This window comes from Carcharhinus amblyrhynchos, chromosome 10 (assembly GCF_965287045.1).
Source record: "Carcharhinus amblyrhynchos chromosome 10, sCarAmb.v2.hapA, whole genome shotgun sequence".
Taxonomy (NCBI): domain Eukaryota; kingdom Metazoa; phylum Chordata; class Chondrichthyes; order Carcharhiniformes; family Carcharhinidae; genus Carcharhinus; species Carcharhinus amblyrhynchos.
In genome coordinates this window covers 78926714-78951169 of record NC_137333.1, presented here as the reverse complement: position 1 = coordinate 78951169, position 24456 = coordinate 78926714, and the positions used below count along the sequence as shown (strand labels likewise).

Here is a 24456-nt window from a genome sequence, read left to right as displayed (position 1 = left end):
AGACTTTTTACTGAGAAACATAAACACAGGTGTGAAAGTTTCTATGTCACGAGACTATGTGGACTTTATGGAAAGCATGATTTTTCAACTTTCAACTGACTGAAATTTTTGTCATTTGAACTGAGACAGAACAAATTGTTTTAAAATGCAAGGCCACATTCCAAGGTGAAGACGAGAATTAAACAAATCACCCTATCAGGAGAGTCTGAAGAGAGAGACATTCCTACGATCTGGACACCCATCAAAACTTGCAACTGTCCAAGGAAGAGACATTAAAAATGCAAAGTACTGGGCATTGAAACAATGGCTGCCACAGACAGATATGCCCAAAACATTTTGGAAATATAAAATGATGAAATATTTCAAGGCAAGGCTGGTCAGTCTATTGAGAGAGATTGCAAAAAACACAAGTGGTGCAACGTCTTCAGTAGAGGAATCAGGCTGAAAGCTGCTTTATCTTCCTTTTTGAATACTGGCCAAAATTTTCTGGCTGTTCATGCCAGCGTGACCATCCAGTCTTACTAATGATATGTCTCTGCCATAGGTTTCCCATCACTGAGGAGCACAGTCAATGGGAAACTCTGCTGACAGTGGTGGGATGAGAAGATCCTGCTGCCAGCCAATGGCGGGCCAGCGCGAAACATGCAACAGGTTGTGCAGAAAATTCTCCCCAGTACATCATCCAGCTTAACAAGCAAATTACACCAGTGAATCAAGATCTCATAATAATTTTAACATCTACATCAGACCGCATCCAAGAAATCAGCTAAGATAAATTGGTCACAATGTTTAAAATGTACACTTCAAAGTACACTTAACCATAAATTCCTATGGGGCTCTAATGCCCCTTATTTCTTTTATCTGTGCATGCAGGCTTGAATAACTGCATTATTAGTCTTGGTTAATAAACTTGCTCTTTCTTTGACCAAAAAACCTTGCTTGGCTTCTTATTGCTCACAGCTTAAATGGTTAAATATATTCTCATTTGCAAAAGTCATACTCTCATGAAAAATAAACTTTAAAAGTGACCAACTGAGGAGGTTGAATAGAAGGGAGCCAGTTCATCCCTTCTCACCTGGTCATAACAATATTAAAAGTAAAAGATTAACAGAGAGAATGTGGGTCCATTACAGGCGGAGACAGAAGAATTTATAATGAGGAATAGAAAATGGTAGAGGAACCAAACAAACCCTTTGTGCTTAGCTTTGTGGAGAAAGATACAGACATTATCCCAAAACTACTGTATAACCAAGTGACAAGTGAACTTGAGGAACTGGAAGAGATTAATATTAGTAAAAAGATAGTACTGGAGAAAGTAATAGAATTGAATGATGATAAATTCCCTGGAACTTATCTACACACAGAGTATTGAAAGAGTTGGTTGCAGAGATAATGGTAGTCATGTTGCAAAATTCTAGAATCTGTAACTGTCCAATTCTATTATTATTTTCCAGTTATCACATTATTTACAATAGATTCTAGAATTTTCCCCCCTACTGATGTCAGGTTGAATTCCTGGTTTCAGCTCTGCTTCCTTTCTTAAATAGTGGGTTACATTTGCCACCTTCCAATTTATTTTTTGATGGAGTCACTCGTGTTGTGGATAAAGGATGTAAGTACAGTACATCCATTGGTGGATGTACTGTACTTAGATTTCCAAAAGGCATGTGATGAGGTGTCACATGAAAGGTTATTGCATAAAATAAAAACTCATGGTGTGGAGGTAACATATTGGTATCAACTGAAGATTGGCTAGACAGCAGGAAACAGAGTTGGCATAAATGGGTCTTTTTCTGTTTAGCAGGGTGTGACAAATGGTGTGCTACATGGATCAGTGCTGGGGCTTCAGCATTTTATAATTTATATAAATGACTTGGATGAAGGGACTGAAGATATGCTTGATAAGTTTGCTGACGACACAAAGATAGCTACAGAAGTAAATTGTGAAGAGGCCGTAAATAGTGAATAGCGATGAGGACCATCAGAGGGTACAGCAGCAAGATCGGTTAGAAACTTGGACGGAGAGATGGCAGATGGAGTTTAATCCGGACAAATGTGAGTTAATGCATTTTGGAAGGTCTAATACAAATGAGAAATATACAGTAAATGGCAGAATCCTTAAGAGTATTGATAGAGAGAGGGATCTGAGTGTACAGGTACACAGGTGACTGAAAGTGGCAATGCAGGTAGAGAGGATAGTCGAGATATATGGAATGCTTGCCTTCATTGGCCGGGGCACTGAGTTTAAAACTTGGCAAGTCATGTTGCAGCTTTATAGAACCTTAGTTAGGTTGTACTTGGAATACAGTGTTCAATTCTGGTTGCCACACTACCAGAAGGATGTGGAGGCTTTGGAATGGGAACAGAAAAGACTTATCAGAATGTTGTCTGATATGGAGGGCATTAGCTAAGAGAAGAGGCTGGAGAAACTTAGTTTGTTTTCACTGGACAATGGAGTTGAGGGGCGACCTGAGAGAAGTCTAGAAAATTATGAGGGAAATGGACAGAGTGGATAGTCAGAGGTATTTTCCACAGGGTGGAAGAGTCAATTACTAAGGGGCATAGGTTTATGGTGTGAGGGGCAAGATTTAAAGGAGATGTATGACGCAAATTTTTTTAGTAAAAAGTCTGACAACACCAGGTTTTAGTCCAACCGATTTATTTGATAGTAAACTCACAAGCTTTCGAGGGGACTGCCTCTTCGTCAGGTGAATGGAGAGTTCTGGCCTCGGACCAGGACTTGCTGCCGGCGGGGTTAGTGGAAGCAGATACGATAGTGCCTGGAACTTGCTGCTGGCGGGGTTAGTGGAAGCAGATACGATAGTGACTTTTAAGGGGCGTCTTGACAAATATGTGAATAGGATGGGAATAGAGAGATATGTTGCCCGGAAGGATAAGGGGTTTTAGTTCAGTTGGACAGCATGGTCGGTGCAGACTTGTAGGGTCAAAGGGCTTGTTCCTGTGCTGTAATTTTCTTTGTTACTTGTAAAGAGGTTACAAAGCAACATAGAAGGATTAAGTGGTGGGGCAGAAATCTGGCAAAAGGAGTATAACATGGGCAAATGTGAAACTGTCTATTTTGGCTGGGAGAATAAAGAAGTTATTGTCCAAGCGGTGAGAGATTGCAGAGGGATCTTGGTGTCCTAATGCATGAAACACAAAAGACAAGGTACAGAAAGCAATTAGGAAAGCTAATAGAATTATATCATTTATTGTGAGGGGAATTGATTAAAAAAGTGGGGAGGTAATGTTTCAGTTGTACAGGGCATTGCTGAGAGTGTTGTGAATAGCACTGATCTCCTTATTTAAGGAAGCATGTAATTGCATTAGAAACAGTTAGGAGAAAGTTTATTAGACTAGTACTCTTGCTGTATAATCCAGAAGTAGGGGTCACTGTTTAAAAATAAGGGTCAATCAATTAAGGCAGAGATGAAGAGAATCATTTTCTCTCAGAAGGTTGTGAGTCTCTGGAACTTTCTTCTTCAAAAGGCGGTGGAAGCAAAGTCTTTGAATATTTTTAAGACAGAACTAAATAGATTAACAAGGGGGTGAAAGATTCTCGGGTGTGGGCAGGAATGTGGCATTGAAGTGACAATCAGATCAGCCATGATCTTATTGAATGGCAAAGCAGCCTCAAGGAACCAAACAATCTATTCCTAACTCATATGTTCATATATCCCAGAAAAGAGGTGAGTAAACAAAATTAGAACACGTGAGTTAAAGGGTAATGTACAGCTATGGATTGAGAACTGGTTAATGGACAGAAAACAGAGAGTAGAAATAAATAGATCTTTCTAGGGTTGGCAGGCTGTGACCATGTTTGGGCTCAGGCTGTTCAGAATCTATATCAATGATTTGGATGTGGGGATCAATTGTAATATTTCCAACTTTGCTGATGACACAGAGCTAGGTGGGAATGCAAATTTTGAGGAGGATGCAAAGAGGCTTCAAGGCAGTTTAGACAGTTTAATGAATAGCCAAGAACATAGCAGGTGGATTATAATGCGGAAAAATAGGAAGCTATCCACAGTGCTTAGAAAATCACAAATGTAGAGTACTTTTTAAATGGTGCGAGATTGGAAAGCGTTGACACCCAAATGGACCTGGATGTTATTCTTGATGAGTCACTGAAAGCTAACATGAAGGTGCAAAAAGATAATGTTGGCTTATATTGCAAAAGGATTTAAGTACGGAATAATGAGGTTTTGCTGAAATTGAATAGGGCCTTGGTGAGACTACACCTGGAGTACTGCGTATGTAATGATTTCAATTAGGCCACTGAGGTTGGCCTATTGGAATATGAACTCCCTGATTGGCCCATAACCTGCTCCTGGGTCAGGCAAAGCGTGCCGTCAACAGATCCAGGCAGTGGGCAATCGACGGGGTCATCCATCCTGTCTGCCCTTCTACCGCGGCTATATTCACGGCCAGGTGCCCCTAGAGAGGAAGCATGTGGAATCCACGGGCTCAGTTGATGCCTTCCGTGCCCGCTGGGCACCGTAGGGTTGAGGTGTATTATTAAACCCAAAAATCATATTATGATTTAATGTTTTAAGTTTCCTTTCAACTTTATTTTTTGTTCAGGCTGTTTCCTCTCCTCTTGGGGAGCTGCCCCTTTTAATTTGTCCCTAAGTTAATTTGAGTTTCTTTATTTGGTTGGGGAGAAAAAAAATTCCCTGATTGCCCCTCAATTGAATCAATCAGGAAATCTTTTCCTCGTATTTAACTGGGAGTGTTAGTTCCTCTGGCACTCCTGAAGGTAGACTGCTGACCGATAGACCCTATGTACTGCTGTTGGAATTGTAAATGAAGGGATTTTGGTGAAGGGACTTCTGCCTCTGAAGACTTATTACAGTGTACAGTTTTGGTCCCCTTACCTAAGGGAGGATATATTTTCCATTAAGGGAGTGAGCAACTGTTGTCTGATTCCTGAGATGGTGGGATCATCCTATGAGGAGAGTGGGTCTACTTTCTCTGGAATTTAAAAGAGCAAGATGCGATCTCATTCAAACGAACAATTTTCTGACAGGGTAGATAGATATAGGGAGTATGTTTCTCCTAGCTAAGGTCTGAAACCATGGAACATAGTCTCAAAATAGTGGTAAGCCTTTAGGACTATCCATGTCTTTCATAATCTTGTACACCTCAATCAGGTCGCCTCTCGGTCTTCTCTGCTGCAATGAAAACAACCCAGGTTTACGCAACCTCTCTTCATAACAACACCCTGGTGAATCTCCTCTGCATCCCCTCCAGTGCAATCACATCCTTCCAATAATGTGGCGAACAGAGCTGTGGCCTCATCAAAGTTGTATACAATTCCAACATGATTTCCCCGCTTTTGTAATCCATGCCTCAATTAATAATTGAGATGAAATTAATAATTTCACCACCCTACTGACATGCCTTTCTGCCTTCAAATATCTGTGGACAAATACACCAAAGTCCCTTTGTTCCAAAGAACTTCCTAGTGTCCTACTATTCATTGAGTAATTTCTTATCAAATTACTCCTTCCAAAGTTTTCAGGTTAAACTCTATATACCACTTATCTGCCACTTATCTACTAACTAGAAGGAAAAGGTGGAACACCACCACCTGGAAGGTCCTCTCCAAGTTGCTCACCATCCTGACTTGGAAATATATAGCCACTCCTTCACTGTCGCTAAGTCAAAATCCTGGAACTCTGTCCTCAACAGCACTGTGGGTGTACCTACACCACAGGAACGCAGCAGCTCACCACCACCTTCTCAAGGCTAATTAGGGATGGGCAATAAATGCTGGCCGAGTCAGTGGCGCTCACATCCCGTAGGTAAATATAAAAAAGCTCCAATAAATTGTTTAAACAAGATTTCCACTTCGCAATACCATGTTGAGTCTGATTACATTGGATTAATCTAAATGCCCTCTTATAACATTTTAAATAACAACTTCTAGCATTTTCCTACAGCAGATGTTAAGCTAACTGGTCTATAGTTTCCTGCTTTCTGGCTCTCTTCATTTTTAGGAATTATTTCAGCTATTTTCCAATCCAATGGAACCGTCCCTGAATCTACTGAATTGTGGAAAATTAAAAACAACACAACTATCTCACCAGCCACTTCTTTTAAGGCTCTAGGGTGAAATCTATCAGTAGCCAGGGACTTGTCAACCCGCTACTCCAACAATTTGCTCAGTACTATTTCCCTGGTGACTATAATTTTCTTGAATTGCTCCCTCCATTTCAAATCCTGACTTACAGCTATTTCTGGGATGCTACTTGTGTCCTCTATAATGCAGGTCATTGCAAAATATCTGTACCATTCACTTCCTTTTTTTTATTAGCTTTCCAGACTTACTTTGTGAGAGCAATGGGCACTTAGTTAACTTTTTTTAAAAATATCTATCAAAGCTCTTTTTTCCTTCCTTATTAACGTTTTAGCTATTCTTTGTTTTTTAAAAAATATTCTGTCCAGTCTTCTGATCTGCCACATATCTTTGAAAAATTATATGTCTCAGTTCGTCTCTTGAATTCAACTCTTTGTCCATGCTTAGGAAAAAAAGGCAAATGGAATTTTGACCTTCATTGCTACAGGGATGGAGTTTAAGAACATAAGAACATGAGAAATAGGAGCAGGAGTAGGCCATCTAGCCCTTTGAGCCTGCCCCGCCATTCAACAAGATCACGGCTGATCTGAAGTGGATCAGTTCCACTTTCCCGCTTTCTCCCCATAACCCTTAATTCCCTTGTCTGTCAAAAACCTATCTACCCGTGACTTAAATATATTTAGCGAGGTAGCCTCCACCACTTCAACGGGCAGAGAATTCCAGAGATTCACCATCCTTTGAGTGAAGAAGTTCCTCCTCAACTCTGATCTAAACTGCCCCCCCCTCCCTTATCTTGAGGCTGTGTCCTCTAGTCCTGCTATCCTTTCTAAGCGGGAAGAATCTCTCTACCTCTACCCTATCCATCCCTTTCATTACATTATACGTCTCTATAAGATCCCTCCTCATCCTTCTAAATTTCAAAGAGTACAGACCCAGTCTATTTAGTCTCTCTTTATAGTCCAACCCCCTCATCTCCGGTATCAGCCTAGTGAACCTCCTCTGCACTCCCTCCAAGGCCAATATATCCTTGTGCAAGTGCGGCGACCAAAACTGCACACAGTACTCCAACTGCGGCCTCACCAGTGCCCTGTACAGTTGCAGCAAGACCTCCCTACTTTTATATTCTATCCCCCTCGCTATAAAGGCCAGCATTCCATTTGCCTTCTTGATCACCTGCTGCACCTGCAGACTGGGTTTTTGCGATTCGTGCACAAGGACCCCCAGGTCCCTCTGCACCGTAGCACGCTGCAGCTTTTCGCCCTTTAAATAGTAATCCCTCCTACTATTATTTCTGCCAAAGTGGATAACCTCACACTTGCTAACATTATACTCCATCTGCCAGGTCCTAGCCCACTTGCTCAGCCTGTCCAGATCCCTCTGCAGAATTTCCACACCCGCCACGCAATTTGCTTTACCACTCATCTTCATGTCATCAGCAAATTTCGTCACCCTACACTCAGCCCCCTGTAAACAGCCCCGCTGTTTAAAAACAGCGAGGTTATGTTGCAGCTGTATAAAGTGCTGGTGAGGCCACAACTGGAGTACTGTGTACAGTTTTGGTCTCTTTACTTGAGAAAGGATATACTGGCATTGGACAGGGTACAGAGGAGATTCATTAGGTTGATTCCGGGGTTGAGAGGGTTGGCTTATGAAGAGAGACTGAGTAGACTGGGGCTTTACTCATTGGAATTCAGAAGAACGAGGGGAAATCTTATAGAAACATAAATATAAGATTATGAAGGGAATAGATAAGATAGAAGCAGGGAAGTTGTTTCCACTGGCAGGTAGAACTAGAAGTAGGGATCATAGCCTCAAAATAAAGGGAAGCAGATTTAGGACTGAGTTGAGGAGCAACTTCTTTACACAAAGGATTGTTAATCTGTGGAATTCCCTGCCCACTGAAGCAGTTGAGGCTACCTCATTGAATGTTTTTAAGGCAGGGATAGATAAGTTTTTGGACAGTAAAGGAATTAAGGGTTATGGTGAGCGGGTGGGTAGGTGGAGCTAAGTCCATGAAAAAATCAGCCACGGTCTTATTGAATGGCAGAGCAGGCTTGAGGGGCCAGATGGCCTACTCCTGCTCCTAGTTCTTATATTCTTAAAACTGGTATTGAGGTCAGGAGTTGTCAGGACCCAAACTGAGCTTCAATGAGTAGGTTAGTGCCAGTTGATAGCATTATCAAAGGCACCTTTCATCACTACTGATTATCAGGAATAGACTGATGGGGTGGTAATTAGCTGGGATAGATTTGTCCTGCAAATATCTGCAAAGAGAAGTTTGAGGACAGCTCAGAAGTTAAAGAGAGCACATTAATTAGTAAAGGCACTGTCAGTAATCCAAGTACCAGACAGTGGCAAAACAGAGAGCAAGAGAAGTCCAGGTTAAACTGCATTTACTTCAGTGCAAGAGGCCTGATGGGCAATGGCAGATGAACTCAGGGCATTGATGGGTACATGGGACTAGGATATTATAGCAATTGCTGAAACATAGCTAAGGGAGGGACAGAATGGCAACTTAATGTTCCAGGGTACAGATGCTATAGGAACAATAGAACAGGAGTTAAGAGAGGCGGGGGAATTGCACTTTTGATTAGGGAAAACATCACAGCCATACTGAGAAGAGATATATCCGAGGGTTCGGCCACTAAGTCTATCACTTTGATAGGTTGTACTATAGGTCCCCAAACAGTCAGCGGGAAATTGAGGAGCAAATATGGAAGGAGATTACAGATAGCTCCAAGAAAAATAGAGTGCAATAGTCGGAGATTTTAATTTTCTCAACATTGACTGCCCCTGAATTTTTCCTGTCAGCCTCAAAATGTGATCAACCAAAAACTGCTCCTTAAGTGGCAAGTAATTTTGACCATTGACTGGGACAGCCATAGTACTAGAGGGTTGGATGGAGTGAAATTTGTTGAGTGTATTCAGGAGGAATTTCTCATTCAGTATGTGGATGGCAAAACTTGACCTCCTCTTGGGAAATAAGGAAGAGCAGATGACAGAAGTGTAAGTGAGGGATCACTTTGGGACCAGTGAACATAATTCTATTAGCTTTAAGATAGCTATGGAGAATGATAGGTCTGTCCCAAAAGTTAAAATTCTAAATTGGAGCAAGGCCAATTTTGATGCTATCAGGTAGGAGCTTTCAAGGGTTAATTGGGGGAGTCTGTGGGAAGGCAAAGGGACGTGCTTTCAAAAGTGTGTTAACCAGGGTTCAGGGTAAACACATTCCTCTTACAGTGAAGGGCAAGGCTGGCAGAAGTCGGGAACCCTGGATGACTCGGGATATTGAGGCCCTGGTCAAGAAGAAGAAAGAGGCATATGACATGCATAGGCAGCTGGGGTCAAGTGAATCTCTTGAAGAGTATAGCGGGTGTAGGAGTAGAGTTAGAGAGAAATCAGGAGGGCAAAAAGGGGACACAAAATTGTTTTGGCAAATAAGGCAAAGGAGGATCCAAAAAGTTTCTACAAATACATAAAAGGCAAAAGAGTAACAAGGGAGAGAGAGTAGGGCCTCTGAAGGATCAACAAGGTCATCAATGTGAAGATCCACAAAAGATGGGTGAGATCCTAAATGAATATTTCTCATCAGTGTTTGCTGTTGAGAAAAGCATGGATGTTAGGGAACTTGGGGAAATAAATACTGGTGTCTACATATTACAGAGAAGGAGGTGTTGGAAGTCTTAAAGCACATCAAGGTAGATAAATCTGCGGGACCTGATGAAGTATATCACAGGATGTTGTGGGAGGCTAGGGAGGAAATTGCGAGCCCCCTAACTGAGATATTTGAATCATCAATAGTCACAGGTGAGGTGCCTGAAGATTGGAAAGTGGCAAATGTGGTGCCTTTGTTTAAAAAGGGCTGCAGGGAAAAGCCTGGCAACTACAGGCCAATGAGTCTCACATCTGTGGTGGCTAAATTGTTGGAAGGTATTTTGAGAGACAGGATCTACAGGCATGTAGAGATGCAAGGACTGATTAGGGACAGTCAGCATGGCTTTGTGAGTGGAAAATCATGTCTCACAAATTTAATTGATTTTTTGAAGGGGTAACTAAGAAGGAAGGTGAGGGCAGTGCAGTTGATGTTGACTACATGGATTTTAGCAAGATCTCTGACAAGGTACCGCATGGTAGGTTGTTGCATAAAGTTAAATTACACGGGATCCAGGGTGAGGTATCTAAATGGATACAAAATTGCTTTCTTGACAGAAGCCAGAAGGTGGTTGTAGAGAATTGTTTTTCAAATTGAATGCCTGTGACCAGTGTGTCTCAGGGATCAGTGCTGGGCTCACTGTTTGTCATTTATATTAATGATTTGGATGAGAATATAGGAGGCATAGTTAGTAAGTTTGCAAATGACACCAAAATTGGTGGCATAGTGGACAGTGAAGAAAGTTATCTCCAACTGCAATGGGATCTTGATCAATTGGGCCAGTGGGCAGATGGAGTTTAACTTAGACAAATGTGAGGTGGTGCATTTTGGTAGATTGAACCAGGGCAGGACTTACTCAGTTAATGGTAGGGCGTTGGGGGGAATTACAGATGAAAGAGATCCAGCGGTACATGTTCATAGCTCCTTGAAAGTGGAATCACAGGTGGACAGAATGGTGAAGAAGGCATTCAGCATGCTTGGTTTCATCGGTCAGAACACTGGATACAGGAGTTGGGATGTATTGTTGACGTTGTACAAGACATTGGTAAGGCCACACTTGGAATACTGTGTGCAATTCTGGTCACCCTATTATAGAAAGGATATTATTAAATTAGAAAGAGTGCAGAAAAGATTGACTAGGATGCTACCGGGACTTGATGGATTGAGTTATAAGGAGAGACTGAATAAACTGGGACTTTTTCTGCGGAGCGTAGGGGTGACCTTATAGAGGTCTATAAAATAATGAAGGGCATAGACAAAATAGCTAGTCAATATCTTTTCCCAAAGGTAGAGCAGTCTAAAACTAAAGGGCATAGGTTTAAGGTGAGAGGGGAGAGACACAAAAGTGTGCAGAGGGGCAATTTTTTCACACAGAGGGTAGTGAGTATCTGGAACAAGCTGCCAGAGGTAGCAGTAGAGGCAGGTACAATTTTATCTTTAATAAAGTATTTCGATAGTTACATGGGTACAATGGGTATAGAGGGATATGGGACAAGTGTGGGCTATTGGGATTAGTTTAGGGGTTTTAAAAAAAAGGGCTGCATGGATAAATTGGGCCAAAGAGCCTGTTTCCATGCTGTAAACCTCTATGACTCTACTGCAGACATGACAACCCTAGCCAATTTTCCACATCACTGAGCAGATGTCGGTGTTGTAGAAATTACGGGGGTGGAATTTTTCCATCCCGCCTGCCACGGAATTGTAGTAGGTGGGGCATATAAAGGTCTGTTGACATCGAGTGGGATTTTCTGGTTTTGGGGTGAACACAGCCGGAAAGTCCTGCCCACCGTGTCAGAAAGGTTTTATATGTTTGACCGTGTTAAACACGTTTTATGTTGGGTGAAACTTAATCTTTGGGATGACAGGTCAATATTATTATTGATGGATTGTGTTTGTTAGGATACGTGACTTATTATATGATATACAATAATATTCATTATGATTTATTCTCTAATATCATATTTATATATGATTTATTTTCACAGATTCAATTGGCTGAAGTGTATATTTGACTAATGGGCGATTCATGAGGCCTTTGCAGGCTATGGCAACATCTGAAGAATTTTTCGGTCTTTAGAAGTTCCCTGATGACATCAAGCACAGGATGCTGTTGCTAAATGGATCCTTGTGAGGAAATATGCAAGTGCTAGCCACTGTAATAGTCAGGAGGAAGTCCTGGAACCAATTACTTAAGGTACCCAATGCAAGGGGAAAAACTGATGTTTTTTTCAAGCAACTGTTACCATACACTCGCATTCAGTCTTGGCACATTCACATAGACAGCATTACTGGATTCAGTTTGAACAAACATTTACTTTGTGAACAAGTTGTGGAGCTGAAGTAACCCATTTAGCCAACTTCTAGTTTCAAACAGTTTGAAATGAACAAATAACTGTAATAAATAATTTACCTTTCTCATCATCATAGGAGCCACCAGAGCTGTTGCTGTACCTTGATTCAAGACGTGCATGTGCTCTTATCACAACATTGTTGAATCTGAAGAAAATATGAAAACATCTGCACACTGACAACATTCTAAAACAGGATATATTCGACACGTAAAAGAAAAACAGCAGCTTTTAATGAAAAACATGTTTTTTTTATTTGAGGGAATAATTTAATTTTCTTCGACGACACGAAGGTTGGTGGTGTTGCGGATGGTCTGGAGGGATGTCAGAAGTTGCAGCGAGACATAGATAGGATGCAAGACTGGGCGGAGAAGTGGCAGATAGACTTCAACACGGATAAATGTGTAGTGGTCCATTTTGGCAGGTCCAATGGGATGAAGGAGTACAATATCAAGGGTAGGGCTCTTAGCAGTGTTGAGGAGCAGAAGGACGTTGGGGTCCGGGTCCATAGGACTCTTAAATCGGCCTCGCAGGTGGAGGATGTGGTCAAGAAGGCGTATGGTGTGCTAGCCTTCATTAATCGAGGGATTGAGTTTAGGAGTCGGGAGGTAATGACCCTTGTCAGATCCCACTTGGAGTACTCTGCGCAGTTCTGGTCGCCTCACTACAAGAAGGATGTGGAAGCTATTGAAAGGGTGCAGAGGAGATTTACAAGGATGTTGCCTGGATTGGGTGGCATGCCTTATGAGGATAGGTTGAAGGAGCTAGGTCTCTTCTCCCTGCAGAGACGAAGATTGAGAGGCGACCTGATAGACGTTTATAAAATGTTGAGAGGTATAGATAGGGTGGATTCTTGGAGGCTATTTCCCAGGGCTGAAATAGTTGCTACGAGAGGACACAGGTTTAAGGTGCTGGGGAGCAGGTACAGAGATGTCAGGGGTAAGTTTTTCACTCAGAGGGTGGTGAGCGAGTGGAATCGGCTGCTGTCGGTGGTGGTACAGGCGAACTCGCTGGGGTCTTTTAAGAGACTTCTGGATGAGTACATGGGATTTAATGGGATTGAGAGTTATAGATAGGCCTGGTAGGTATGGATATGATCGGCGCAACTTGTGAGCTGAAGGGCCTGTTTGTGCTGTAGTGTTCTATGTTCTTCCCCGTTCTCTTCTAAAAATGGTAATTCAAGTGACAGTTTCAGTATATTCCAATAATAACTCTTCATGTGCATATTTAGTTGGTAGCTATTATTTAACCATCTCTACAGCACTCAACCATGTCCTCACCCAGTATCCACAAATATGTATTTTACAGCAAGGTGAATGAACAACAGTTAGGACTAGAAACTTTGGCAATGTGGCTCATTTCCCCTTTTCCCCTTTTCTCTTGCCTAGAGATATGGAGGCTGAATGCTGCAACTGCCTACTGAGTTAACAGGGCTAAATGCAATATCTATTTTACTGTTATACTGTCACTTCAGTTGCATCCCTCATCCCCACCACCTGCTTTCCTCTGTAAGTGCAGTGGCATATTTGCATGGTTGTTCTATTCAAGTCTAACATAAAAAAACAAGAAAAGCAACGGATCTAGTACTGAATGATCCCCTATGAATCCTACTTTTATGCCTTCTTCCTGTCTGAATAAAAACTATTCACCACTACTTTCTGGTTACTGTGACTCAGCCATCTTTGGATCCAAGCAACCACTGTGATTTCCACTGGTCTCTGATTTACTGGCAAGCCTATAATGTGCTACTTTGTCAAACACCTTTTGGAAATCCATGAACCACATTACTCCATCAACCCTTTTTCTTAATCTGTCAAAAAAACTCAGTCAAATTAATTAAACCTGATATGTCTTTAACAACCCTGTGCCGGCTTTACTAAATTAATCTATACTTGTCTAAATAATGATTATTGGGCAGAACTTTACCATCCACTGTTGGCAGATTTGCAGGCTGGGGATCTATAAAATTCCCTACCTGACCCTCCTGCCATTTTCCCTTCTAATCCCAATTTGCCTGCAATTTTACAAGGAGCAGGCAAGGCCGAGGGCAGCCTGCCAATGCTCATAGAGTCATAGAGGTTTACAGCATGGAAACAGGCCCTTGGACCCAACTTGTCCATGCCGCCCTTTTTTTTAAAACTCCTAAGCTCATCCCAATTGCCCGCATTTGGCCCATAACCCTCTGTACCCATCGTACCCATGTAACTATCTAAATGCTTTTTAAAAGATAAAATTGTATCCACCTCTACTACTACTTCTGGCAGTTTGTTCCAACACTCACCACCCTCTGTGTGAAAAAATTGCCCCTCTATACACTTTTGTATCTCTCCCCTCTCACCTTAAACTATGCCCTCTAGTTTTAGACTCCCCTACCTTTGGAAAAAGACATTGAATATCTACCTTCTCTATATGCCCCTCATTATTTTATAGACCTCTATAAGGTCACCCCTCAGCCTCCTACGCTCCACAGAAAAATGTCCCAGACTATTCAGCCTCTCCTTATAACTCAATCCATCAAGTCCCGGTAGCATCCTAGTAAATCTTTTCTGCGCTCTTTCTAGTTTAATAATATCCTTTCTATAATAGGGTGACCAGAATTGCATACAGTATTCCAAGTGTGGCTTTACCAATGTCTTATACAACTTCAACAAGACATCCCAACTCCTTTATTCAATGTTCAGACAGATGAAACCAAGCATGCCGAATGCCTTCTTCACCACTCTGTCCGCCTGTGACTTCACTTTCAAGGAGCTATGAACACGTACCGCTAGATCTCTTTGTTCTGTAATTCTACCCAATGCCCTACCATTAACTGAGTAAGTCCTGCCCTGATTCAATCTACCAAAATGCATCACCTTGCATTTGTCTAAATTAAACTCCATTTGCCATTCGTTAGCCCACTGGCCCAATTGATCAAGATCCCGCTGCAATTGGAGATAACTTTATTCACTGTCCACTATGCCACTAATCTTGGTGTCATCTGCAAACTTACTAATGATGCCCCCTATATTCTCATCCAAATCATTAATATAAATGACAAATAACAGTGGGCCCAGCACTGATCCCTGAGACATACTGCTGGTCACAGGCCTCCAGCTTGAAAAACAACTCTCAATAATAACCCTCCGGCTTCTGTCAAGAAGCCAATTTTGCATCCATTTAGATAATTCACCCTGGATCCCGTGAGATTTAATTTTATGCAACAACCTACCACGCGGTACCTTGTCAGATGCCTTGCTAAAGTCCACGTAGACAACATCAACTGCACTGCCCTTGTCTACCTTTTTGGTTACCCCTTCAAAAAACTGTTAAGTTTGTGAGACATGATTTTCCACTCACGTGGCATGTAGACCATCCCTAATCAGTCCTCGCATCTCTAAATGCCTGTAGATCCTGTCTCTCAAAATACCTTCCAACAATTTAGCCACCACAGATGTGAGACTCATTGGCCTGTAGTTCCCGGGCTTTTCCCTGCAGCCCTTTTTAAACTTTCCAATCTTCAGGCACCTCACCCGTGACTATCGATGATTCAAATATCTTGGCTAGGGGCATGTAATTTCCTCCCTAGCCTCCCACAATGTCCTGGTATATACTTCATCAGGTCCTGGGAATTTATGCGCTTTAAGATTTCCAGCATCTCCTTCCCTGTAATATGTACGCTCCTCAAGACAGCACTATTTATTTCCCCAAGTTCCCTAACATCCATGCTTTTTTCAACAGTAAATACTGATGAGAAATATTCATTTAGGATCTCACTCATCTCTTGTGGATCCACACATGGATGACCTTGTTGATCCTTAAGAGGCCCTACTCTTTCCCTTGTTACTCTTTTGCCCTTTATGCATTTGTAGAAACTCTTTGGATTCTCTTTTGCCTTATCTGCCAAAACAATTTTGTGTCCCCTTTTTGCCCTCCTGATTTCTCTCTTAACTCTACTCCTACACCCACTATACTCTTCAAGAGATGATCCCAGCTGCCTATGCATGTCATGTGCCTTTTTTTTCTTCTTGACCAGGGCCTCAATATCCCGAATCATCCAGAGTTCCCGACTTCTGCCAGCCTTGCCCTTCACTCTAAGAGGAATGTGTTTATCCTGAACACTGGTTAACACAGTTTTGAAGCATGCCATTTACCAGACGTCCCTTTGCCTTCCCACAAACTCCCCCAATTAACTTTTGAAAATTCCTGCCTGATACCATCAAAATCGGCCTTGCCCCAATTTAGAATTTTTGGGACAGACCTATTATTCTCCATAGCTATCTAAAAACGAATAGAATTATGGTCACTGGTCTCAAAGTGATCCCTCACTAACACTTCTGTCACCTGCCCTTCCTTATTTCCCAAGAGAAGGTCAAGTTTTGTCCCCTCTCTAATCAGGCCATCCACATATTGAATGAGAAATTCCTCCTGAATACACTCAACAAATTTCTCTCCCTCCAATGCTCTAATACTATGGCTGTCCCAGTCAATGGTCAAAATTACTTGCCACTTAAGGAGCACTTTCTGGTTGATCTCATTTTGAGGTGACAGGAAAAATTCAGGGGCAGTAAGATGGGGGGGAGGGGTGGGGCGGTGAGGGTGGGGTGGGGGGGACCCAGTGCTTTTCACACTGGGTGCCCCCCCGCCACACCACATCTTCCAGATCTTTCTCCATGGCAATGCCTCATCCAGAGTAAACTTGCCAATGCATCAGCACTCTTTTCTCCTCTAGTATAAATTGTTGTGATCATTTGAAATTTGGCATTCTTGCATTTGTCCTGATTGTTGATGTTGGAATCATGTTACAATGAAGTGCATGCTTTTGTTTGTAGGTGAGAGCAGCAGTATCAATTGGGGAAAGATGGGGGAAGCATTCTTAAGTATATAAGAACTGGTTTACACACATATGGTGAGGGTGGAGGGAAGGGAGTCAATGTTTATGCTTTGAGATTTTGTGAATAAACCTGTGTTAATGACAACATTGCCTCCACATTTGTCCTTGCCTCCAGATTTTTCCTTTGCTCAATGTACAAAAACTGAGTTCAACACTGATAAGTACAAGATGAAAAGTTTTAGCAACAGGTCTCTCCTTCCAGCAATTGCATTAGTTAGCTCTTCATTCACCAAAATAATGTCAGATATTAATATCTTTATAGCCTATAGGAAGGGCTATAATTTACTGAACATAGCATTCTATGATGACCTCAACAAGATAATTAGAGGAGTACCCCACCAGGATACTTATTATTCCTGGTGATTTTAATGCCTTAGTGGTTATAGTCTGTAATATATGGAGAGCAGTACTAGCAGAACACCATATTGGCAGAGCAAATGTCAATTGCCAGTTTCTTCTCTAACTGCAGTGGGTTTAACCTGACCATCACAAAAATAGCCTTCCAGTAAGTAGAAAGATGAAGTAAACATGGATGAACCTAACATCCAAATATTGGCTCATGTTGGGCTACAATATTTACTAACAGAGATCTCTTAAGAAATGCACTCCACCTGCTCCTTTGGAGGTCCAGAATGCTGATCACATCATCGGCTTGCCAGGAGTACTGTGTCTTTGAAGTTAAAATCTAAGGCACTTCGGCATAGAAATAAGTCACAAAGGAAGCTTGATGTATCTGTTCTTAAAGTCATGGCCAAGAGCCAAGAACTGGAACACAATCACATCACAAAACTGCTGATATCCCACAGGACAATACTGTAATTTAAAATTCTTGGAAAAAGTTAGAGGGTGTTATTTACACCACAGCACCTGAGGGCTGAGGATTTCTTAAATGAAAGCATTAAGACTGGTCTAACAACAATAGCCAAGACAATAGGCATGCTTCTAGATGAAGTGCATGACTCTCACAAATCTTACCTGTCTGACAAGAAATCAACAACAAGAAACACCAGATATCACCATACAAAACACAAACTGCAGACTAAAATAGGAAAGGTGAAGAACCAATCATGGGAAAACAGGGCCGATCAACTTCAAGCAGCTGCCAATAAAAATGACCTAAAGATTCTACATGTAGATCTGTCATCATCAATAGCCCTAAACCAATGGTGTGATACCCTCTCAACAGATGGCAACCAACTCCTAACAAATATGCATGAGATTCTCCCTTGTTGAGCGTTAATTATTTCCTAAACTTCTAAACCAACAATGCCATGCTGTGCATTGAGTCCACATTGAGTCACTTCAAAAGCACTGCACTCTGGAAGAGCTTGCTCATTAACTTTCTCAAACAGAAGTTACAAAAGCCAATAAAGCATTTTTCTCTGGACAAGTTGCTGGGAGATAATGGTCGTCAACTTCCACATGAAGTATTCAAGTACCGTGTGATTCATATGGTTATGAAACTCACTAGTCACTTCCATCTAATCTGGAACCAGAGCACAATGTCCCCCAAGACTACAAGGATGAATTCATCTCTATACATGGAAAGAGACAAAGTTCACCTGGGACAATCATTCTGGAATGTCACTTCTTTCAAAGCAGGAAAATTCTTGCAAGAGTTATTCTTAATCAGACTGTCACTCATCACATTGACTCTGTGTACCCAGAATCATAGCGTGGCTTCCATGCAGGATGGAGAACAATGAACATTATCTCTGGAATATGTCAAATTGAAAAGTCCTGAAAACAAAATAAGGACCTCTAGGTAATGGTCATCGACTTGACCAAGACCTTTAATACAGTAAACATCACTAAAGCATTTGCAACTCCTTTCAGCTAGAAGCTATTGGGTTTTGATGGTTTGATTTATAAGGAGAGACTTGATAGACTGGGATTTTTTCTCTGGAGTGTAGAAGACTTAGGGGTGATCTTACAGAAATCTATAAATTAACAACGGGCATAAATAAGGTAGATAGTCAACATCTTTTCCCAAGGATAAGGGAGTCTAAAACTAGAAGGCATAGGTTTAAGGTGAGAGATACAAAAGCATCCAGAGGGGAACTGTTTTACATAGAGGGTGGTGAGTGCCTGGAACAGGCTGCCAAAGGTGTAGTAGAGGCGGATACAATTTTGTCTTTTAGAAAGCATTTCGACAGTTACATGGGTAAGATTGATTTAGATGGGTATGAGACAAATGCGGGCAATAGGGACTGGTAAAATGGTAAAAAGTGGGCAGCATGGACAAGTTGGGCCGAAGGGCCTATTTCCATGCTGTAAATCTCAATGATTCTGTAAGTGTTGAGTGGATGATCTATATGGCCTCCTCCTCAGGTCCCCAGCATCACAGATGCAAGTCTTTAACCAAATGATACACTCCACATGTTATCAAGGAAAGGTTGAAGGTACTAAATACGTCAAAGGCTATGGGCCCTGACAACGTTCTGGCAATAGTACTAAAGACTTGTGTTCCTGAACTAACCATGCCCCTAGCCAAAGCGTTTCAGTACAGCTACAAAGGCATTTACCATGCAATGTGGAAAATTACTCAGATATGTCCTGTTCACAAAAAGCAGGACAAACCCAACCTGGTCGATTACCTCCCCATTAGTCTATTCTCGACCATGAGTAAAGATGGAAAATGTCTGCAGCAGTGCTATCAAGTGGCATGTCCTTAGCAATAACCTGCTCACTGTTGCTTAGTTTGGGTTCCACCAGTGCAACTGAACTCTTGACCTTGGTTCAAACATGGACAAAAGAGCTGAACTGAAGAGTTCAAAAAGTGACTGCCTTTGACATCAAGGCTACACTTAACTGAGTATGACATTAAGGAGCCTGAGGAAAGCTGTAGTCATCAAGAAGCAGGGCGAAATTTCTACACTGGTTGGAGTCATACCTATTACAAAGATGGCTGTGGTTGTTGGAAGTCAATCATTGTCAATCATGATACTCTGGGCAGTGTCCAAGGCCCTTTCATCTTCTGCTGTTTCATCAATGACCTTCCCTCCATCAGAAGGCCAGAAGTGAAGTTGTTCGCTGATAATTACACAATATTCTGCATCATTTGTGTGCAGTTTTGGGCGCCGCACCTGCGCAAGGATATTTTGGCCTTGGAGGGAGTGCAGAGGAGGTTTACTAGGCTGATACCGGAGTTGAGGGGGTTGAGCTATGAGGAGAGGCTGAATAAACTAGGCTTGTACTCGTTAGAGTTTAGAAGAATGAGGGGAGATCTCATTGAGACGTATAAGATGATGAATGGGATGGATAGGATAGAGGTGGAGAGACTCTTCCCGCTCAAAAAAGACAGTAGGACTAGGGGGCACAGCCTCAAGATAAAGGGGGGGCGGTTTAGAACGGAGTTGAGGAGGAACTTCTTCACTCAAAGGGTGGTGAATCTCTGGAATTCTCTGCCCGTTGAAGTGGTGGAGGCTGCCTCGCTAAATATTTTTAAGAAGCGGGTTGATGGGTTTTTGATAAGAGAGGGGATTAAGGGTTATGGGGAGAGGGCGGGAAAGTGGAACTGAGCCACGACAGATCAGCCATGATCTTATTGAATGGCGGGGCAGGCTCGAAGGGCTAGATGGCCTACTCCTGCTCCTATTTCTTATGTTCTTATGTTCTTATCTAACCAGTCGATGTTCATATGCAAACAAGACCTGGACAATATTCAAGCTTGGGCTGATAAGTGTCAACTAACATTCATGTCACACAAGTGCCAGACAATGACTACCTCCAGCAAGAGAATCTAACTATCTTCCCTTGATATTTAGTGACATTACCTTTGCTGAAATCCTCATTACCAAAATCTTGGGGGTTACCATTGATCAAAAACTGAACTTGGCCAATCATGTAAATACTGTGGCTACAAGAGCAAGTTAGAAACTGGGAATTCTGCAGTGAGTAATTCACCTCCTGATTCCTCAAAGCCTGTTCACCACCTACAAGACACCAGTCAAGTGTGTGGTGTAATACTTATATGGATGAATGTGGTTTCAACATACAAGCTCAAAACTATAGAGGATAAAGTAGCCCATTCCTTTAGCACCCCATCCACCACCATCAACATTCATTCTCTCCACCACTGAAGCACGTTAACAGCAGTGTATGCCATCTACAAGATGCACTTCAGCAACTCTCCAAGGCCCCTTCAGCAGCACTTTCCAAACCCATGCCTTCTGCCACCCAGAAGGAAAAACAAGGCAGATACATGGGAACACCGCCATCTGCAAGTTCCCCTCCAAGTCACACCTCATGTTGACTTGGAATTATATTGCCATTCCTTCACTGTCTCAGTCAAAATCCTGGAGCTCCCTTCCTCGCAGCATAATGGGTATTTCTACAATATGAAGGCAGCTCGCAACCACCTTTTCAAAGGGCAATTAGGAAAAGGCAATAAGTTTTGGGCTAGCCAGCGATGCCCACATCCTATGTATGAATAAAAGAAAACTGGAAGGGTAGTGGAAGATTCTGTACAAATGTTTGCCCAGAAAGACATCCGGTGTCATTCACTCATTTCATGATAGAATGATGACCAGCATGAGGTAAAGTGGTACATCATTGGATGCCTTATCTGTCATGAATGGCAAAGCTATGAATTGGCTCCGGTTTTGTTTGCCATATCTTTCTTGGCCATGCCCTTTTACAAATTCAAGGATCTTAAAATAGGAATACATATTCTATTCAGGACAGACTAATTCTTCTAACTTTCAAGGGCTCAAGCCTTGCGCAAAGATTGCCGACCCGTTACTGAGTGAACTCTTGTTCATGGATGACTGCAGTCTCTGAGCACTTATTGTAGAGACACTCAAGCTGCTTGCTGATCGCTTTGTCCTAGCCTCAGAACACTTTGGCCTGACAATAAGACTAAAGAGGTACAGAACATAGATCATAGAAAAACTACAGCACAAACAGACCCTTTGGCCCACAGGTTGTGCTGAACATGTCCCTACCTACTAAGCTTACCTATAACCCTCTATCTTACTCAGTCCCATGTACTTATCCAAAAGTCTCTTAAAAGGCCCTATTGAATCCACCTCCACCACCACTGCCGGCAGCCAATTCCACGCACCCACCACCCTCTTGAGTGAAAAACTTACCCCTGACATCTCCTCTGTACCTACTCTCCAGCACCCTAAACCTGTGTCCTCTTGTGGCAGCCATTTCAGCCCTGGGAAAAAGCCTCTGAGAATCCACTCGATCAATACATCTTATACACCTCTATCAGGTCACCTCTCATCCTTCGTCTCTCTAAGGAGAAAAAACCGAGCTCTCTCAACCTATCCTCATAAAGCAAGCCAGCTAATCCAGGCAACATCCTTGTAAATCTCCTCTGCACCCTTCCTATGGCTTCCACATTCTTCCTGTAATGAGGTGACCAGAACTGAGCACAGTACTCCAAGTGGGGTCTGACCAGGGTCTTATACAGCTGCAGCATTATCTCCCGATTCCTAAACTCAATTCCTCAATATCTTATATCAACTCGCCCTGGCCATGTACTCCAAAGCCTCACAATACACTCCTCTGTTCAGTAAAGAAATGTTTTTATCTTGGGATATCCTCCTCAATAACTCTGCTGGATGACAAAATCAACCACTGCCTGACAGAAGCAAGCTCAGCATTTGATAGGTTCACTCACAGACTTTAGAAAGAGCATGAAGTTTGTTTCAGAACACAAAACAAAGTCCATCAGGCAGTAGTTCTTACATCACTTCTTTATGGGTGTGAAGCTTGGGCAACCTACCACCATCACATAAAACTAGATATTTCATCTTCAACACCTGAGATCTATTTACAAAAAAAGGCAGGACAAAATCCCCAACATTGAGGTTATTGTCAAGTGCTGCATATCTGACATTGAGGACATGCTCATCAGGACCTAATTTTGCTAGGTCAGTCATATGGTTTGCGTGGAAGATTCCTGTGTACCATAATGCCAGCTGAGCATGGGAACCTGCATCATAGGATGTCCCCAGACCTTTATATAAAAATAATCTGAAAGCCAACCTTGTGGCTTGCAAGTGGAATCCCAATTCATGGTTATAAAAAACAAACTTAGACAGACCCAAATGGAAATGACTTATGTATTATAAACCAATGCATTTCTGTTTGATCAGTCACATGATGTGTAGTCACATCATCAGAGACATTCACAGGTTTTTCCACTTTCTTCTATCCTGGACTGTAAGCAAGCAAAACCTTGTAATAAAGATCAACTAACTGGTTAAGTAACCCACCATGTGGAACTTTTTCACCCTTTTACCGCGCTGTACAATGAGCTGACCACATTAATATATAACAGTAAAAGACAGAAACTGGTGATGTGTTTTCCAGCAAGATCATGGACAAAAAACAGTTTTAGACAAAAGTGGCAGTGAGAAGCATTTTATAACAACAGCAAAGGCTAGGAGTAGCGATTACTTTATAATGAACAGAAAGTACTCCAGACTGGTCCTAACTTTTTTCCTCTTGACCGATACCCCAGAGAGAATGGAAGTTGGAGACAGGAAACCAAAAAAAACCCCAGTGAATTGACTGCAAAAGAAGTTGAAGTAAACAAGTAGATGTAACAAAAAGAACAAAAGAAACTTCCAGTTTCAGGTCATTGACAACAATCTTTGATCTAAGGGAATTCCATCATTAGTTTACAAAGATGGTCTTTAGTATTGTCAGCGCATAATTATAATATCAAATAGAGGGGATCAGAGCAACATGCCATTGCCAATGCCCTATCAAAATTGCTAACTCAGGACAAAACCCATCAACATATTATACTTTTTCCAGTAAAAAGTCTCACACATCAGGTTAAAGTCCAACGGGTTTGTTTGGTAGCATGAGCTTTCAGAGCGCTGCTCCTTCATCAGGTGAATGGGCATCCAGAATGCTGTAGCTTACCAAAATGGAATAGACGTCCAGCAAAAAGACTTGCATATTAACTGCACATACATATATAATACTTGGTAATGAAACCTATGTTCATAGTGGATAAAAGTTAATGTTTAAGATTTGTTGTTGTACTGTTGAAGTAAAGGAGGAGGGTGTTATAGAACAAAAAACGAAAGAAAATTACAGCACAGGAACAGACCCTTTGGCTCTCCAAGCCTGCACTGATCATGCTGCCTGTCTTAACTAAAACCCCCTATGCTTCCGGGTACATATCCCTCTATTCCCATCTCATTCATGTACTTGTCAAGATGTGCCTTAAAAGTCACTACCGTATCCGCTTCCACTACCTCCCCCAGCAACGAGTTCCAGGCACCCACCACCCTCTGTATAAAAAATCTGCCTCGTACATCTCTTTTAAAACTTGCCCCTCGCACCTTAAACTACGCCCCCTAGTAACTGACTCTTCCATCCTGGGAAAAAGCTTCTGACTATCCACTCTATCCATGCCTCTCATAATTTTGTAGACTTCTAACAGGTCTCCCCTCAACCTCCGTCGCTCCAATGATAACAAACCAAGTTTCTCCGACCTCTCCTCATAGCTAATGCCCTCCATACCAGGCAA

The 24456-nt window shown here is 42.0% G+C and overlaps 1 protein-coding gene across 6 annotated transcripts in view; it reads right to left on the bottom strand.

Moving 5' to 3' along the window:
* fryb (furry homolog b (Drosophila)) overlaps positions 1–24456 on the bottom strand; it is a 360066-nt gene that overhangs the window by 92916 nt on the left and 242694 nt on the right. For all 6 annotated transcript variants that reach the window (XR_013888056.1, XM_080197438.1, XM_080197440.1 and 3 more), the window contains exon 36: positions 12145–12230. Coding sequence is in view for 5 of the 6 variants with exons in the window: in XM_080197438.1 (XP_080053564.1) it covers positions 12145–12230 (86 nt within the window). In the remaining variant the exon portion in view is untranslated. The remainder of the gene's footprint in view (positions 1–12144; positions 12231–24456) is intronic.